Source organism: Artemia sp. Qi Xiang Cuo, chromosome 8, assembly GCF_049724085.1.
Source record: "Artemia sp. Qi Xiang Cuo chromosome 8, ASM4972408v1, whole genome shotgun sequence".
Taxonomy (NCBI): Eukaryota; Metazoa; Arthropoda; class Branchiopoda; order Anostraca; family Artemiidae; genus Artemia; species Artemia sp. Qi Xiang Cuo.
Window position 1 is genome coordinate 20,370,316 of NC_142801.1, and position 20,212 is coordinate 20,390,527.

General features: G+C 33.6%; 1 protein-coding gene across 2 annotated transcripts in view; it reads right to left on the reverse strand.

Annotated features, from left to right (window-relative positions):
• The window catches only part of LOC148949227 (protein Aster-B-like), a 239,676-nt gene that overhangs the window by 119,294 nt on the left and 100,170 nt on the right, over positions 1–20,212 (reverse strand). For both annotated transcript variants that reach the window (XM_089093279.1, XM_089093280.1), the window contains 2 exons: positions 12,889–13,090; positions 3,839–4,048 (listed from right to left, as the gene is read on the reverse strand). In XM_089093279.1, the coding sequence (XP_088949405.1) occupies positions 3,839–4,048; positions 12,889–13,090 (412 nt within the window). The remainder of the gene's footprint in view (positions 1–3,838; positions 4,049–12,888; positions 13,091–20,212) is intronic.

Consider the following 20,212-nt stretch of genomic DNA (forward strand, 5'->3'; position numbering starts at 1 on the left):
ATAATGATAAACGATTAAACGAAGGGTAATATTTACGTATCAAATGTATCGATTCGTTTTAAGAGCAACGATCCATGAAGACGATACCTATGAGTATTAATATTGGTGGTATTATATTGAGTACGCGGAAACACTATATTTAGTCAGCAGAACGCGCTAAATTATTGGTCAAGTATGTTCTAATTAAAAAGGGGTTTGATTTATTAAGGATATAGGAAGCAAATTTGCCTTTATAGTGGATGTTAAAGGCTATAATGCCGAGGGGCATGCATATCTTTAACACATTCCTTTTCTTTGGCTTTGGCTCTGTTGAGTTTGATTCTGGAAAAGATTATTTACCAAGATTATTCGAGAAAAGATTATTTACCGTATTCCATCATTTTTGGTACTCTTTGGGCTAGAGGTGCTAAAACAGCTTTTGCTCCAATCATATCCCTTCTTCCTTTTCTCTTATGAAGTACATATGCTTATGAATAGGCGACTTTTGAATATAGATCCGCCAGATAATTCTTTCTCACTTTAAACTCATTTATAATTCGTTCTTAAATGTGAGATAAGCCGTTTTGCATAGGGATTGACAATATTTTCGTTGCATGGAAGCTCTTTGTCGAAAACAAGAGCTCTGCTTCAAGGAATATGAGAACACATCCTCTTTTTTTTGCTTAGTGTGGATGGGCAAGAAGATTTTTAAGAGAAACAGTCTGTTACTTCGTGAAAGTGGGTAAAAACCAAAGTATAATCACCTACGGAACAAGTACTGACAAAACTCTCCAAAAGTGACCCCGCGTACCTCAGCGCCTCTAGACGCAAAATGTTGTACTACTTAATCGCTCAGAGCCAAAGTACTTTGCTCCGGCCAATAATTATGCTAGAGCGTGATCAAAGTATAATCACCTACGGAACAAGTATTTTTTTTAAAATTAAGGTTTTAAAGTACAGTCCGCCAAAGGGTGAAAAAAAGAGGAAAGTTTCAAGCAGACATCAAATACACCAGTAAAAATGAAGTCAATCGAGCATCTTCCTTCCGTAAAATTAGAGCAATCCTGTCTTAGCGCTGACCTTGCTTGGACATAATTTACAGCTAGCATTTGACTTTAGAAGGATCATAATTCTCTGTGAAAAAAAAAATAATAAAACGGGCCAGTGGGATTGTAAGATAGGCAAAAGTGCTGAAATAAATTGCCGTGATTAATTGCAGCGACTAATTTTGGCGGTAATTTGAAAAATTGGGGATCTTTTTTATTACTATTTTAATAAAAACTGGCATTGCTCAACGAAATTTCGACTTCCCTCTTTTACCTTGGGCTTTACTTCTTTTTTTTTAAATAGCAAATCCATATTAAGGTGAATAAACTAAACTCTTTCCATGATCTCTGTTTTTGAAAATTCACGCTAAATTGGTGCAGTTCCAATATCGAAGCAGTGAATCTACGTTGATTTTGGCTCTCTACGCTTTACGACTTTGCCGTGAAATAATTATTCTGAACAAGCAACGCCTTTGTAAAGTCTTAAGTGAGCTTCCGTGCAGCTCACTCAATTTTTAATTTTTGGTTTCAAATTGATTTTTATTGAGTTTTTTTTATTGTAAGTTATTTTTACATTTTTGGTTATTAATATGTTTATATTATTATTTCACTGAATACAGAATGACTGTGTTGTCTTAGCAGCTACTTAAATAAAATAGCAGACTAGTTACAAGTTGATGCTAACGCAGAAAACTGTTTTATTTTTTTTAAATACTATTTTTTTTTAAACCTGTTTTATTTTATAATCTTATTTGTTGAATGCTCACAGCTGAAATCGCAAAATAAAGAAGCTTATTTTACCTTTTCGATAAGGAAAACTTTTTCTGGTTTTTGCCTTGGCCTTTTTTCAAAATCCAAAACAATTTTTTGGGCCATTTTGGTCAAAACAAATCTTACTTTATGAATAAATAGTTCAAAAAATTTTTCTCTCAAATGCGCCCAAATATAAGGGGCCCAAACATTAGTTAAAGATTGACAAAAAAAATATATACAAAAATTGAATGTTTCAAAATAATTTAGGAGAAATCAACATCACTGTGTATTCTTAGCAGTCCTCTCCAGGCATAAGCTTTGGACTATTGCATTTTAAGTTTTGGCGTGTTTATAATTAAATTCTTAGGCTACTGGGAAAAATAAGTTATGTTAATTTGAATATTCTAAAGTAATATATGCCAAATTAAACCTAGGTAAGTTAAAAAAAAAATGGGTCCAATCCATAAAATTAATATAAGTATGCAATTCAGCCTTGAATGATTGATTATGTCAAGTTAATCTTACAAAAAGGAGATCGAGCTCTTTTTCTACACAAAAAATCCAAAATACTAACACTAGTTTTTGTTTTTCTTAACGTATGAATTTTGTTACAGAAAACAATTATTTTATAAATATAGTATTTTGTTGCAAAAAGACATTTTAAAAACAAATTGATCCTTGCTTTCTTGGTATGATAATTATGCAATTGTTTATTCACTTGAGCAATCCATTCTCCTGAGATATTTCTAATATTATTTTCTAGTAGAGATCTCTAGCAGAATGATTTCTAGAAGGAATTTCCAGTAATATCTTTTATTCCATTTCATTTCGGAAAAAATAAGTTAGGACAAAATAATTTTGAAAGAAAAAATATTTATAATATGGATCTGTATTAATTTCAGATAAGGTTCAAAAATCGGGAATATGAACTACGTCAATTACAACTGAATTTCTGAGGTACGATGCTGTGTTTGGTAGATGTAGCTTCGAAATAAATTTGGAATAAAATGAATTATCATTAGACTATTTTATTTATTTATTTAAGTACATTATTTTTACATTTTCATGCTGCGCACAATTATTTTCGTATATACCTATAAAGCTCTAAACAAAATATAGCCGTCCCGAATGGTTTGGGGGGATGTAGTACGGAAATATTTTAGGGAATAGGAACTTTTGTAAAAGAGGGAAGGTTTGAGCAGATTAGAATGGAGGAGGAGCATGCGTAGCTGTGCAGGCCATAGGTGGCTTGGTGCTGAGGTGAGTTGTTAGTAGTAGTAGTAGTATTACCAAAAGCTTCCGAAGACTTATATTAGGAGCTGGCCAAAATAAAAAAAGCCGTCTCCCAATCAGACGCAAACACAGAAATTTTATTTTGCTGGGGAGGGACAACCTCCAGATTTGAGGTGGAGGGAGGTACAGACTGGAAGGCGTCTGCCCTGTGTACGTTCCTGATTTCAATATTGCAGTTTATTCCCCTTGTTGAATTTTTAGTATCAGATTTGACTGGAATATCTCACGTTTTCTATTTAATTTTATTTGTTCAATTTTTAAAGAGATTATGTGCTTTTTTGTTCTATGTCATTTATATTTTGTCTTTCTTTGTTTGCCTTTAAGAAAATATTTTAATGTAACTTACCTGACTATTGTATAAGCTTTAAAGAGCAAGCATCCACAATGAGCTATGTCTAGCACGAGAAATTTTTCTTCTATTTGGAGAACCAAATAGTTTAATAAGAACGTTGAAATTTATTCAGAGTTGACTGTAACAAAAAAGGACCAAATTACGAACAACACTACACAACTATTACTTAAAAATGATAACAACACCAAGCTGCCAGAACTCAACACCGCTGTGTACACTTCTTCTTCGTCCCAATCTGTTTAGAGATTCACTATTTACATCCTCCCATGAACTTATTATCTACTTTAAATTCTTTTGTGGGAAGACAACCATCTTCGTTCGAGGAGGCCCTGCTTTTCATTTCAAAAAGCGCTGTAGCTGTAATATCATTTATGTTGTAAATTATTAATAATCAAATATAATTAAAGGGTCTCACCTTTCCAAATATTCGTTTGAACTCTTCTGATCTGGATTTATAGGTTGGATTAAACACATTTGAGAGTGTACTTCTTTTCCGTTTCTCTTTATCTGAGCTTCCACTACTCTTCTCTTTCTTGTCTTTGCCCCCGAACTGATCCCCAGGCGATGAACGAAGAACCACGAAATCAACAGATCTAGCAGAATCAGACGAGCGACTTAGATTGTCCTTTAGAAAAAGAAAAAGAGGCAATGAAAAAGGGATGCCAAAGATACAACCCGAAGGCGGAGACTGCGGTAATTCAAAAGGCAATATGTTACATAACATAAATTTTATAGGGGAGCAGAAAAATCAAATAAAATATAAAATAATATATATATATATATATATATATATATATATATATATATATATATATATATATATATATATATATATATATATATATATATATATATATATATATATATATATATACGCTTTCGAGAGGCTAATGAAAGATTGCCCCCTCCCCCCCTGATACATAATGCAAAGTCACCGTCGGGGCATCCCCCGTCCCCCATAAAGAAATAACTTCTGTTCGCTTTAATGTCACGCTTTCCTTACATTAGAAAAAATTATTTCTTTTTTTCTATTCGTTTTTAATACCACAGACAGGGTTACTACTAGATTTACTTCATTCAATATGCGCATACTAATGCTTTGAGTAATAATCATGCTCGAAAAAGTACACACTTTTAAATATTTCTCAGGAGGGGGTAGGTAGAGGTATGAGACATCAAAACTAAAATTAGGGTCATCATTTTCACAGTTTTCAATTTTGGTTTTAACATATTTTTTTTATTTCATAATAGCTGATGCAAAAATATAAAAAAATGCCATAATTTCCATGAAGCCTGAAATGAATCGATTCAGTTAAATCTATGGACTCCGTGTATCTTTAGAAGCGAATGCGCCATCAGGCGACATTTTTGTCTCGAAAACTGGAAAGTAGCTTTTCAATTGCTCATAACTTTATAATTACCTATACTTTTTTACTTTTTCATATTTTATTTTGTCTTATATATTCAAATGATAGGAAATATAATATATATATATATATATATATATATATATATATATATATATATATATATATATATATATATATATATATATATATATATATATATATATATATATATATATATATATATATATATATATATATATATATATATATATATATATATATATATATATATATATATATATATATATATATATATATATATATATATATATATATATATATATATGTGTACTTGGGGTTTTGAGGCCTCTTTAATAGGGTTCTTTGATATGCCGAATCAGTTAATGTAATTTTCACTGCAATCACTCCCCTTTTTCGGTTAATTGCCCCTTTCTCTAAAATAAGCCAATTTTTTCAGGTCGTAGCTTTTTATGGATAATTTTAATTCATTGAATTTAAATACTTGGAATCACTACAAGATTTTTTTTTTAGGTTTCAGTTACTATTAGCACGAGCTACTCCTTGCGAACTGTTTGAGTTTTTTTGTTCATAGTATCACATCTTCGTAATAAATTTACGGTCTTTGCCTTGACCCAAGGATTCAGTGGCGTATCCAGGGGGAGGGCGAAGGGGCGCCCCCCTTACGTCGTCTAAAGTAGTGTAATTTAATTAATTATTGCAAGTTTGCGTTAATTAAACCTGCTCCTAACGCAATTTTATCGGATTAACCTATTCCCCCCCCCCCCAAAAAAAAAAAATCTTGGATCCGCCCCTGCATGGATTCCATACTCACTATATCAATACTGTAATGCATTAAAAAATAGTAAAAGAATTATGAACTAATGTGATATCGCGTGTGGAAGACCAAGATAAAAATATAATCCTTTCTCTAATGAAAAGCAGTTTTCCTATTGCGCGCCATCAAGAATATATTTAGAATAGCATGCAACATCCAGATGCTTATTTTTAGTAATTGTTATTTCAAAAGAGACAGATCAACAATGGGACTAAAAAATCACCCCATTTATTTCGTGATATATTTCATAAAAGTACATCGTCATACACATGATGAAAGGGCGTATCTCACATTTCCTACAAAAATAAGGTACTTGTTAATTAAAGGAAACACACTCAAAAATTACGCTTAGGTTAGATCTGAGGAAACCGGATTCATAGCCACAAAGACAAGTGATGGGTGATAGAATAGATGGAAAATATATAATTTGGGCTATATACTTGCACATTAGGGGGGGGGGGTCAAGTATTTGGACAGCGTCAAGTTAGAAAACAATTCTTACTTCATAATATGCAGAATAATTGTAGCTAACATATTTTGCACGCAGACACGCTATACTTTACTCCCCCCCCCCCTAATGTGCAAATATATAGCCCAAGTTATATATTTCCCGTCTATTCTGTCACCCGTCACTTGTCTTTGTTGCTATGAAACCGGTTTTCTCAGATCTAACATAAGCGTAATTCTTAAGTGTGTTTCGTTTAATTAACAAGTACTAAAAATTCAAATATCTTATTATATTATATTATTATAATATATTATTATTATAATATAATAATATTATTATATTATTGTATTATATATATTATTCTAATTTATATTATAATAATATATTATTATATTATACATAATATTCTTATTATATTCTAATATCTAATTTTAGCAGATTTATTTATCTATGATACAATCAATCACATGCAATTAAAACTATTAACTACATATAATTAAATGTATTAACAATGCAAACATTACTATAAACTGAAAATGTAATTACGAAATATAAAGCTATTTTATAATTCTTTTGAATATTATGAAAGTAATATAAATATTATAAAAGTAATGTAATTGAAATAATTAAGTTGTAGCTGAATAACATGGCTTTATTTTGTCGCAAAAAGCCTAAGACCGGGAACGCTGATGAAGAGTCTTTTTCCTAATTTTGTTACAAAAAGGCATCCTAAGTAAGGGAATTCTCTACCTACCTCCTTTTCGCTCTTATATGAACGTAAGATTTGCGCTACGTTCTGATTATCGGTTTCGAAATATAACCTGGAAAATCAATGATAGCCGACTTTCCGAGACCTGAGAGGGAAATTAAAACCCAAATCAAACAGTTCGTGGTAACAAACTGTAAGTAAGGAGCGACCCGGCTCAATGGTAACCGAAACTCTAGAAAACGGGATTTTGATACCAATAGATACATCAAAAGAATCAGATTTTAATGCTGATTTTAAATATATAAGTTTTATCAAGTTTAGTCCCACTTATCAAAAGTTACGAACCTGAGAAAACTTGGCTGATTTTCGAAAAAAGGGGGAAAGACCCCCTAAAATTAATAGAGCCCTAATAAATATGAGACCAACATATTCAGCGTATCCGAGAACCCTACTGCGGAGATTTCAAGCTCCTATCTTCATAAATGTGGAATTTCACATCTTTTGCCCGGAGAAAGATCACGGATGCGTGTTTATTTGTTTTTTCTTTTTTTTCTTTCCCAGGGGTGATCGTATCGACCCAGTGGTCCTAGAATATCGTGGGAGGGCTCATTCAAACGGAAATTAAAAGTTCTAGTGCCCTTTGTAAGTGACAAAAAAAAATGGAGGGCAACTAGGCTCCCTCCCACGCTCATTTTTTCCCAAAGTCACCCGATCAAAATTTTGAGATAGCCATTTTGTTCAGCATGGTCGAGAATATGATAACTATGTCTTTTAGGATGATTTCATCCCCCGAAGTCCCCGGGGGGAGGGCTGAAAGTTATGAACTTTACCCAATGTTAACATATAGTATTGGTTATTCGGAAGTATACAGACATTTTCAGGAGGGATTTTTTCTAGTAGTGGGGGGGGGGAGTGGGTTGGGTTATTTGGGAGGATCTTTCAATGAAGGAAGTTTTCATGGGGGAAGGGACATTGCTATTAAGGGGGCGCCGGATTTCCCAGTATTACCTAAAAAAAGATCAGAAATTATATAAAAAAAACAAGTTTTTCAACTGAAAGTAAGGAGCAACATCAAAACTTAAAACGACAGAAAACATTACGTATATGATTGGGTTCACCCCCTAGTCAATACCTCGCTCTTTAATCCAAAGATTATTTATTACTTTCATAATAGCTATTTATTATAATTAAAGGCATTTGTGATTAAGAGGTAATTTTTAAAGAATTGGAACAAAATTCGAACTTTAGCTTAAAGAGCAAGGTATTGACTAGGGGGCGAACCCTCTAATATATGTATTAAAAATATATGAATATAGGAGTTCGTTACGTAAGTTAATCCGTAAGTTACGTATAATTATTACTAATAAAAACGTTCGTAAATAAAATTAAACATGTTTCAAGAAAGCCATTTAACCAAAGAAAATTAAAATTAATATTCAAATTTTGTTTTAATTATTCATGTACGGTGAACCATAATCAAAACCTGTATTAATTCAAAAACGTTCAAAAATTAAATAAAAAAAAAAGTTTTTTTAACTGAAAGTAAGGAGCGACATTAAAACTTAAAACGAACAGAAATTATTCCGTATATGAAAGGGGCTGTGCCCTCCTCAACGCCTCGTTCTTTATGATAAAGTTTTTTATTGTTTAAAAAAATTGAGCTGTGAGAAAGTCAAACTTTAGCGTAAAGAGCGCGGCGTTGAGGAGGGCACAGCCCCTTTCATATACGGAATAATTTCTGTTCGCTTTAAGTTTTAATGTCGCTCCTTACTTTCAATTTAAAAAACTTGTTTTTTTTTATTTAATTCCACAAATAAGGCGGCATAATTTCCCGGTCTTTTCATATTTACAACCTTTTCCGGTCTATGATGGGTTGACTCGGTATAGTCGGTAAGTCCTCTATTGCTCAGCAACAAATAATTCAATCAATAAACAAAACGACTAGGAACAAGCTTAATTGTTAATAAGTCGATCCCTGTTAGAATAACAATCTTTCGTGTTTATACATAAAGATCCAATTTTTCAATTAATTTGTTTCCGGGACTTGTCCGTAACAATTCCAACCGCAGAAACAGGCATAGATTTTGCTTTAAACACGAAAGTCATAAGCTTACAAAGAGACTATTCGAATAAAATTTTACTGATACAAAGACTTAGCTATAGCTAAGAGTAAATCAGATTTTCCATATAATTTTCTGATTGTTTAAATTAACGCTAGCTTACTCTCAATATTAGTAATTCTCATTGTGAATGGAGCAAAAAGAAAATAGACAAGTTGAGTAACTATGGAAATAAACGATTGCGCGAAATTAGGTGAATATTTTCTTGAATTTCCCGACAAAAGCCAATGCAGCGGAAAAAAACCCAGAAAGGATACAGGTCAAAATATACTAAATAAGAATGTATTTAGGAATTTAAAAAAATATGAGGAGAGGGGATCCAAGTTCAGAAAATCCCTGAATACATGCGAATTACACAGAAAACATAAGAAACCATAAAAACAATCGTTAAAGCTGCCAAGATTAGAAATGGGTGAGACCATTTCGGTTCTCACCACTGCTGCAATAGTCGGAATTGCGTTTCCATTTTGGTTACTTAATCTCAATGCTGGAATGTCTAACACCAAGCTAGGTCCCCAAATTTTTTAAATTAAGGGCCCGCACCTGGCCCCGAGTCGGAGGGGTGCATTAAGATAGGCATAACCGAGCTGAAGTTAAAACTAGAGATGGAAACAACTCCAACCTCCAATAAAAAAAAACTTCGGTATTCTCCCTGTTGAAGAATACCCAATCTCAGGAGACCTCCCCGTAGTATAAACCAGCAATAATACAACCGTCTCTATTCCCCTACACGTTTGAGGGAAAATATTCGGACCATGTAGTGAAAGACTTACGAGAATACATAATACACTTAATCTATTATACTTACTATAATATTATACTTAATGCAGTTATATTTTATACTTAATTAAGTATACTTAATTAGCGACTAGTGTTAAATACCTACGAGTAACCTATGAGCAAAATAACTAAACAAACAATCGACTACACAATAGCAAAAGAGGGAATTTTGCAAAGGCTTTTGGACATTTCCCCTATTAAATCCTTTGATTCCTCTACTAAAGTGATCTATTTAAGCAGTATTGTCAGTTAAATCAACTGATAAAAAGGCCCAACAAAGATGTATACATTAAGAAAATATTGTTGGTTTCCCTTAGTTTTCTAGGGACCAACTTTTGGAAAGTTACCCTGTTCTGTAATTTAACATTAATTTTAATAATGTCAAAAGCTTTGGCATTATTTTGAATATTAATTTTTATTATTTTCGACTTTAGAGAAAATTAAATATTTCCTGAACTTTTATTTCTTTTATTCACTAATCTTGTTGGATTTAAATACTGAATTCATCCTGTCAACTTTTGAAAGATCTAGCGAATACCTCACAAAGAGAAAGGATAGCTCTTTAACTTTTCGACTTTGCTTTGAACTACAACCTTACTTTTAGACCTAGAATCTGAACTTTTATATCAGTGGAATTAAATTGCCCTTTGATACATAAAAGACAGAGTTGACAATTTGACGCTCGTGGGAAAAGATAAAAGGAAAAAAGACAAAGACACTCCGACAATTGGGAATAAATAACCTTTTTGTAGTCTCAAAAATGAAAAACAACGATACAAACACAACTCTTTACTCTGAATTGAAAAATCAATCCAAAATAATCCATAGTCAACAATTTTTGGGTAAAAATTTTGAAACGCGTTTCCTCTGAGCAATTAGTATGTTTTGGAGTTTCAAAAATCAAATTTAACAGTTTATAAGAGCTTATAGTGGCGTATACTCAAGCTGTAATGTTTTTTTCCTTTTTTTTATCTGAAAGGCCGACAATTAACCCTAAATAGTTGAAAACATGATTATGCAGAAGCTAAAAGTTAGCCAGCAACTGTATGCAATTTGTTCATAATATTTTATTTGCATATTTTACACTAGAAACTATCCTGGTTATATTTAGCCCTTTTGGCAAGGTTAGCCATTTCCTTGTTTTTGGCAAACCCCTCTTTTAACGGCTGGGTGGCTGTCAAACTGTTGGCCAGGTGACCAGGCTCCCAGTGGCCAGTTAGTTCGGCTGCACAGTATAATCCAAACAAAAATAAGTTCTTGTACATCGCTCATGTTTAAAAATATTAATTAAAAAACAAAGGAATTATGGAAAAACGACTGAAATTGATATCAGAGGCTTGTAAAGATGCCAGTCAGTCTTTTGGGCAGGCATACACACCAGGGTTGCCACCGTGGTCAGTTCCTAAAGTGCTACGATTGCCCAAATTTGCGTGCTACATAGCGATTTTCTGAATCCATGCATAATCAAGAGCGAAGAAACCCCAACACTGAAAATAATGCCAGATGGTTGGAGGTAAAAAAAACTTTAAGGAGATCCCTCCTCATACCACCTACGCAAAATAAGCATAAAGTTTAATGCAGTTATATGTATGCGCGTACTGCTTATGGGCTAATTATTTTACTTTCGAAATCAGTAAGCTTTGTCTACTCCTCTGCGACCAATAATTGTTAAGTTCTTTTTCTATTTAGAATGATGGAACTGGTGGAGTTTCGGAAGTTAAAATAATTATACTTAAAAAAAGAAAAAAAAGTTTAATACAATAAATTTTGACAATGGGTGTCAAAGGTAAAATTCTTAACGACTGTAAACAAAATAAACATAATTAGCCAAAAAAATGGGAAAATTTAGTCTTCGGGAAGTTTGATAATTTAGAAAATTTTTGGAGACAAAAAGCCTTGTCTTTTCACTTGAAATTTCAGGGAGAAAAATAATGTATCAAAATCCTGATATGCATGGAAAAAAGTTGAAAAAAAATACATATTACAAAATCGCAAAGAAGCATCAAATATAAAGCTTTCTCAAACTTTCAAAAAAAAAAGAACAAAAAAAAAGAAAAGAAAAAAAAAAAAAAAAGAGTATAACCGTAAGGTCGTGCTGAGAAAACTCAAACACACGCAAAACTGATTGTCTTTGAGACATGCATTTTAATTCAATGTTTCTTCCAAGTTGGTTTGATAAAGTTGAATGAATAAAGTAAAGTCAATATCTATTATGAACAGGGCCGTATCCACGATTCTTTTTCAGGGAGGGTTATTTATTTCGGGGGAAGGGGAGGGGATGGTACAGCGAAAACTTTAAAAAACTCATCAAAAACTAGTTTATATGCGTTTTCGTTACGCTTTCACGAGCCGGACAAACGTTTCGGGGGGGGGGGATGAAAACCCCTCCCTCTAGATATGGCTTTAATTATGAACTTGAAACAATTAGTTTCCTAAATAATTGATAATCTGCATTATTTTTAGTAGTTTTCAGTTTTTTTGTAATTATTGGTAAGCTGAAAATTGTCTACTCTTTGCCAAATTCATGCAGAAAAGTCAAAAATCGAGAAATGAGAGCCAATTTCTCGGAAATTTGTTCTGAGAAAAAACACCATTAGAAAACATGAATGCTCCACAATCCAATTTATAAAATAAGATCAACTTATTATTATTTTTTTTCCTTTGGCCGTTAATGACGTTCGTATGAAAATTGTTTATGTGTCGATTAGGATAAAACTGAATTTCCTGTTGCTGAAACGACACAGGGTCCCTACATAGACAAAAAAGAGCAGAGAAACTTACTCTAAATGCCAGTTAAACTGGCTAAATTCCAGTAGATTTAAAAAATTTTGATTACGGGATAGAATAGTTTCACTCACAGGTCACGAATATTCGACTTGGTTATCGCTATTAAATATAAGAATGCTGCATCAAGAAAAAAAACTTGCAAAAGAGGGCAAGATATAAAATTTTTACTAGCAAAGAGGTTCTATCTAGCAAATCTAGGAAAACATCCTATGCAGCAAAAGAGGGCAAGATATAAATTCAGTACATTTAACAATAACAATACCAGAAATTAGACGAAACAACTCAATATTAAACCACCAATTAGCTTAGTAAATTTGCGAAAAATGGGATTAAAAAGCAATACTTGACTATTAGGCAATAATCAATAGTTAATATCAAACACTAATTAGCAAACATTTCTGCAGCATTTAATATACCTGTGTATCATTGTAATTGTCACTTCTTTCTAAAGACAGAAGACCCTTTTCTGATATGCAACCCCCACAGGATGCAGTAACAGACTTGCTTAAATCTTTACTGCACAGTGAGCAGCGCCGGCTCGTATCTGCACTAGAGGTTTGAAGACTTTCCTTCCCAGTGCTTTCACTTCGGGTTATCGCAGCATCATAACTTTGAGCCCTAGAATAGTCAAATTAATCAAAGTAAGTCTTGACAATTGGGAACTGGCAAATCGTAAAAGTTCCGTAAAGTTTTCTAATACAACATATGAAATTTTATATGAAAATTTCAAAATGCACTCATATTTTTGAGGCAATCATTTTTTAAAGCAAGGGATCTTAATGTAGTGTTGCGTACTACATCTCGAAATAAGCCGATATTTTTTTACCACATACTTTTGGCGCAATAATTTTTTGAATTCGTTTTCGACAAGATTTTTTTTTGAAGAAAATGCTGTGGTTCATTGTTTTTGGAGTTATGGTTTTCTTTTTGTCTCTTGAATTTTTGGAGTTACGAAATAAACAACACACAATAAAGTTTTGTGAAAAACACGGGTGTTAGAAACAATAATCTGATTACACTTTAGAATCCAGTCTACAAAGCAGCATAAGAAAACTTTCACAGACAATTAACAGTTTTATTTTTCCGAATTAAAGTAAAAACAGACTATGCTTCTTCATGACGCAGAAAGTGTTCCCAAAAGACACATTCTAATTACATTTTAAGGCGACACGGTAGCATAAAAAATCAGCTTATCTCGTCCATTATCAACTTTTTTAGTTTGTGGGGCTAAACTATTTAGAAATGACTAGGCGGTCTTACTATAACTTAAAGAACTTGGATAAGAGATTCGAATAAACGACAGAAAGCTGAAATCCGACACATACTTTCCCGAAAATCTCAGAGAAACACTATAACTTCTCTTGTTTTGTGTCAGTTTTGATAAAACTGGTGAAACATCATCAGTTTTGCCGATGTCATCAGTTTTGTGTCAGTTTTGATGAAATATCATCAAGAAGTGTGAATTTTGTCTTTCCGATTAAATGGATGATTTTTTTCTTTTTGAAGTTCAGGAGATGGCTGTATCAATAAATGTTCTAGCATGCCTGCTAAAAAACGCAAAAAAACTCAAAGTAATTATTATTTGAGTAAATTGGTCACTCTGGGAGTTCCCCGTGGTGCTACTTGCTTTAATTAACAAACCCGCCCTCAAAAGAGACGCATAACTTTACTGTCTTTCCAATCTAGTCTCAAAGTCAAACAATAAATTCTCGACAGTTCTCGATGGTGGCTAGTCCCATAAGAGAATTCGCTAATGGGTCTTAGTTAAGGTTTCAGCCCTATTTAGCACCATAACAAAATTCATGGTGTTAAACCATACTAAACTAAAACATAAATAAACACCCAGTTTTGCCATTTAAAGTAAGCCCTGCTTTGAATTCTCCGAGAAATTGAAGTTTTGCAGCATCTGTCCCCACCCCTAAATAACAGTTTCGATATGTTTCAAAAGCAGAAATTAAGGCAGACGACCGATGTTGCTCCAAAATCTGATTAAGTAAATACAAAAACAAGTTTTTTCAACTGAAAGTAAGGAGCAACATTAAAACTCAAAACGAGCAGAAATTATTCCGTATATGAGGTGGTCCCCCCTCCTCAACATCTTGCTCTTCACGCTTAAATTTTTAGCACTTTTAAAAAGCTTCCTATTCTAATTAAGCGGCCCTTATGTCTCAAGAGTCGTTCTTTAAAAAAATGGGACGAACAGTAAAATTTTAGCTTATCTGCAAATATATTTGGAATCACCATAATAATCCGTTTCTTTTATATATTTATTGATATCAAAATTCCGTTTTTTAGAGTTTCGGTTACTATTGAGCCGTGTCACTTCTTACTTTCAGTTTGTTACCACAAACTGTTTGATTCTTCTTCGTTTTACCTTCTTTTACCGAGAAAAGCTTCCACTCACAATGCACCAAAAGCACAGCTTAGCTGTGGTAATTTAAAAGTGTTATTAGAGGGTGTTTAAAACGTTATATTAAATTCCTTGGGGAAGAGAAAACTGAAAAATACGCTTCTGGTTTGTTTACTTTATTAACAACCTGCACTCAGCTCTCTAATTACTAAATAACAGTTAAGGATTAGGCCTTTTAATTAAGTAGCCCAGTTTTGGGCGTGAAAAACAGAGCAGGTGCCCATTAAAACCGAGTAGTTGCGGGCATCAATCCATGGTTTAATTGTAGAAAAAGCCAATACAGATAGTCCGAGTGAGTGAGAGGCAAATCTGGCAGAAGTCTTTTCCAGGATGGTACCTGTACCCATTAACGAGTTTGAAACCACTGAGGAAGATAATGCTTGTTGGGCCAGCTGTCGTGAGCCAAACGAAAAGTAGATCGTTCCAGAATGAGATGGGTGGAGATCATTACAAAAGTTTTGGGAAATTGGAACTTATATTCCCTCTAAAACAAGCCATTTTGCAAAAAGCCAGCAGCTGTAACTTGCATCAAAAGGCAAAGATGCTTATATCATTGGATTCATTAACCTCAAATCTATTCATTCACCAAGCTAGAATTATGACATTAACCAGACTTTTTCTCGGGGAAGGATATAAACTTCCTTAAGAAATAGGAAAATTGTCATTTTTTCAACAATGCTCAACCAATTTTTAACATATTATTCCATCAGAAAAACAATGTACACCCAATTTCATAAATGTAATTCGGCAGATGGATAGAGCTGGATCTCAGCCACAGAATGATATCAAAATCTCGTCTTTTGTTGATATATTAAAAAATTAGGAGAGAAGAAAAGTAACACGCTAAAAACTGCAGAGGGAACATAACCCTTAGTGAGAGGAAATAAAGAATGAAGCTCTGAACAAATCAGAGTGGAAAAGGAGTGTGCACCGCTGTGATGGCATCAGGCGAGTTAAAGCAGCAATGCGTTATTAGTAGAATCAGAAGTATATATTAATGGTGAAGACGTTAAATATAGAATAGCCAAGACTCAGGGTGTTTTTTCACAGTTAAAAAAAAGTCTGGAAGAATAGGAAGATAAGTCTGCAAACCAAGATTAGAATATTAGAAGCTATAATGATGACAGTGGTCAAATATGGCTCTGAAGCATGGACGCTCCGAAAAGCGGAGGAAGATTTGCTAGATGTTTTCCAGAGAAATTGTTTAAGGATCGTTCTGGGTACCCGACTGGATGACCGTATTTCAAACAATAGGCTATACGAAAAATGTGGTTCAATACCGCTCTCTAGGGCTGTAATGAAAGAAAGGTTGAGGTGGCTAGGGGACGTTGTGCGGATGAAGGATGACAGATTGCCGAAGATTGTTCTTTTCGGCCAACCATCTAGGGCTAAACGAAAAGCAGGTCATCCCCGTCTGGGGTGGGAGGACATCATAAAGAAAGATTTAAAGGAAATGGGAACTTCGTGGGCGGGTGTAAAAAGGGAGGCTTTGAATAGATTGGGGTGGAGGAGGAGCGTGCGTAGCTGTGTTGGCCTCAGGCGGCTTGGTGCTGTGGTGAGTTGTTAGTAGTAGTAGTATTTTGGACATTAGACTTGGCTTTATTAAAATAATAGAAAAAACGTTGATATACATTTTAGAAAAATGCAACATTATACAGAAAATCTGCTCTTTCAGAGATCTTATTCAGTCAGCTAAAAAGTTTAAAAACGAGTTAAAATGCAGCAACTTCTAGGCGTGCTCAGTTTTTATAGGCGGCTTTTCGTTACAGGGAATTACAACTTTCCGAATAAATAATTTGGCTATAGAAGAAAAATATATTATATTACTATTATGGGCGGACACACCACGCAAAGGCCCAATAACTGCAAAGAAAGGTATTTTAAAATTTCAAGGTGAAATAATTTAAAAATGGTGTATTTATCCTTTTATCTTTGCTTTTTTTTGGGTTTATTGAAGCTTTTCTTTTTCAACGGCTGAAAAAAAGCCACTTCTTTCTGAGAACAACATTTTTTCTTCGTTTTTTCACCGCTAGATATAGCGGTCTTTTAAACGTCACGTGTCATGGGGTTTTATTAAGGAGCCGAGCTTTCCTTATGTAAACAATTTCTCGTTCAGGTTATTTTTCCGTAAACATGTAATAACGCAATTTAGGCATTAACTGTGTCAGGAATTTCAAAACAGAAATACATTCAGACAAAATATTAAATAATGAAAAAAAAAAAAAAACTAGAGACTGGAGAGTTCGTTTACCTAAACAAAAGTTACAGAGGGGACATCCGAAATAGCGCATTCTTACAGTAAACAACTACCTTGAAATACACCGTTACGAACTATAATTCATTAGGGATTTAATTTTTCAATAGCGATTATTAGGACTCTAAAAACATCCTAAGTCTGACTTTATTTTAAACCTGTGGTAGCACAGAGGATTGGGGGTTTGATTCCCGCTATCGCAAGGTTGGGCGACAGGGTTGCTATCTGACTGTAAATAAAAAACTCAGCAACTGAAAGGTCAATTTGACGCCCTATGCCCCATCAAAGGCTCTGGAGGATCTTGACACTAATTTGGTATTGGAAGAAATTTCCAAAGTAAATATGGCAAACATTGGATTCACGTTAGTTCCAGAGTTAATTTCTAAACAAACAAAAAAACATACTTAGAAACAATAGGAAAAGTTTTTTTCCAGACAGTGGAATTCAATTCAGTGAATATTTCGGCCCTATGTCCAAGGGTCGTCAGATACAGGCCAAATTATAAAAAAAGAAACTTACATTAAAATGCGAACTTTTTCAGTCCTGGTCAAACTTCGTTGACGAAATGATGCTAGGACTGTTTTAAAAGTTTTTAAAACATTACTAGTTTTTAAGTTCGCATTTTAATGTAATTTTCTTTTTTTTTTTTTATATATTTTTGCTTGTGTTGTGCCGAGGACGGCCCCTGGACATAGGGCTGAAATATTCACTGAATTGAATTCGATTGTCTTGAGAAAAACTTCCCTATTGTTTCTAAGTGTGTTTTTTGTTTGTTAGGGATAGGCAGTGTTCCTAGCGCTATTTACGTCTAATTTCTAAACCATTTAAAAAATTCACAAAATTGTTTTTACATCAGCATAATCACTTAACGTCACCTTAAAAAACAATAACAACAATACCTAAATAAGGTAAACCTTTATTTCGGAAACCTCTCTAATCAAGAGCCTCAGCTTACTTACGTAATCAGTTTCCAAATCAATCCTGTATCCTTACGGAAAGACATAGGAAATTCCGAATTTTCTATCACCAGGTGAATAAACCATAGAATTCCGAGAAAATTTCGGCACTGATCATTGAGCTAACATACTAACGAAGCTGTTTTACTATCTTAAGATTAAAGAACTATGAAATAACAGCGATAAGAGATTAATAGCAAGTCAAAGTCATTTAATAGTCGGATAAAATGGCATTTATATAAGATAACAAGAAGAATTGTATAAAAACAATGACAGAACAGACACAATTAAATCCAAATGCAGATAGAGCTAAAACGTCAAAGACTCAGAGGGTCTCAAACAAGGGAGAGATAGAATCCCTTGAAAGTATATAACGCCAGAGCCCAGATTTCAGCGAGAGTTCAAGGATACCTCTGAAACATTCGCCAGTGGGCAAATCATCAACATTCTTATGAAGGAGAGGATCAATAAAGATTGGAAGGAGTCAAATTAGGGGCGTTAGTTCGCCAAAATTTAGAGGAGGGAGGTAAAAATACATTTTTCTTTTTTTCGGAGGGGGAGCAATTTCGTTGTTTTTCTTCAAAAAAATTCAATTAAAATAGCAAAAATATTACTTTTAAAAATATAGGGAGCAATTTTACCCTACCCTCTGAGCTTACACCCTTTAGTCAAACGTTTGGTGAAGCTGGCAAAATGTGTAAGATTCTAAAAAATTAGTAAATTTTGCAACCTGTTTTCGTTTTACAGCTTCAGTCTTCAATGGGGACCGGTCAATCCCTTCTGTGTCAATTCCCGTGTTTTTAGAAACAAAGCCATATGGTCCTCTGACCATTCATAGATGGAATTAACTCCCTACCCTTGACCAATGATTAAATATATTTAAACACTATTTAAAAAAAAAAGCGACGCTCAAATTTATAACAGGCCAATATTATGCTACCCCTCCCAAGGGTCGATCCAGGATTTTTTTTTTTTGGGGGGGGGGGGGCGCAAAAGATATGGATCCCATAAACTGGCGGTAGGAGCAAGTTTAATTAACGCAAACGTGCGTTAATTAAGTAAATTACGCTACTTTAGACTACGTTAGGGGGCGCGCGCCCCCTCGCCCCTCCCCTGGATCTGCCACTACCCCCTCCTCCTTAGTCCCTCATTCTTTATGCTAAGTTTGGTAAAAAAAAATCTTGTATTTTAGACTTCAAAAAATTTAACAAGGTGATGATTGCAAGTGTTTTATTTATTTTTCAAAACATTCGGAAGGAGGTTCTGTTGTTTAAGCAAATGCAAATGAATGAAGCCCATTTTTCACGAAATCTTTTAATAAAAAGTTAGTTTAGTGCATTGCACTTGTGATGGAGCAATCATTGTTGGGGTGCTGAGCAAATAATAAACAAATAACAAAAGTCAAACTTAAGTACAAAGAGCAAAGAACAAACTCTTCTTTAGAACAAAGAGTTGAGGAAAATAACAGTCCTCTCACATATCAGATAATTCCCTTCCGTTTTTAGCTTGAATGTCCCTTTTATCTTCATATTAAAAACCGCATTTTTCATTTCAATTCAGGTTCTGTTTGATTTAAAATCATTTGAGGGTTATCATAAGTACGAAGGGATATTGTCCCGCTCAACCTTCCACTCTTCACGCCTCAGTTTTTTTTTTTTTTTTGAAAATTAGCCCTTTCAATTCAAAAAACTACCCTTTCAGAACAGAGCTCCAAATAAAGGAAGATCAGGGGAAGAATTACCCTCTCAATATTGACCGGAAGTACCTGGTAACGTTCTTAGACTTCAGTCCCCTCACTTCCCTTATCAAGACACAAATACAACTTCTATTATTTGGTGCAAAACCCTCCAATAATGTACAACCCTTAGTATTACTATAGGATTAGACAGCCTTTATTGACTATCGAAATCAATCAAAATGTAAATACTAACGGGACGTCAGAGTAAGTGATACTGTTATTTTAAAACAGTCTTTAACTGAATTAAATGATGCGTTTTAGTAATAGAATAATTAAAATAAGATTTCAAACTTTAATCATACATACAAAATCTTTATCCTAGCTATCATTAAGAAAAAACCAGTTGAATGAATTTATTTTTAGATATTCTTTTTGGTACCAA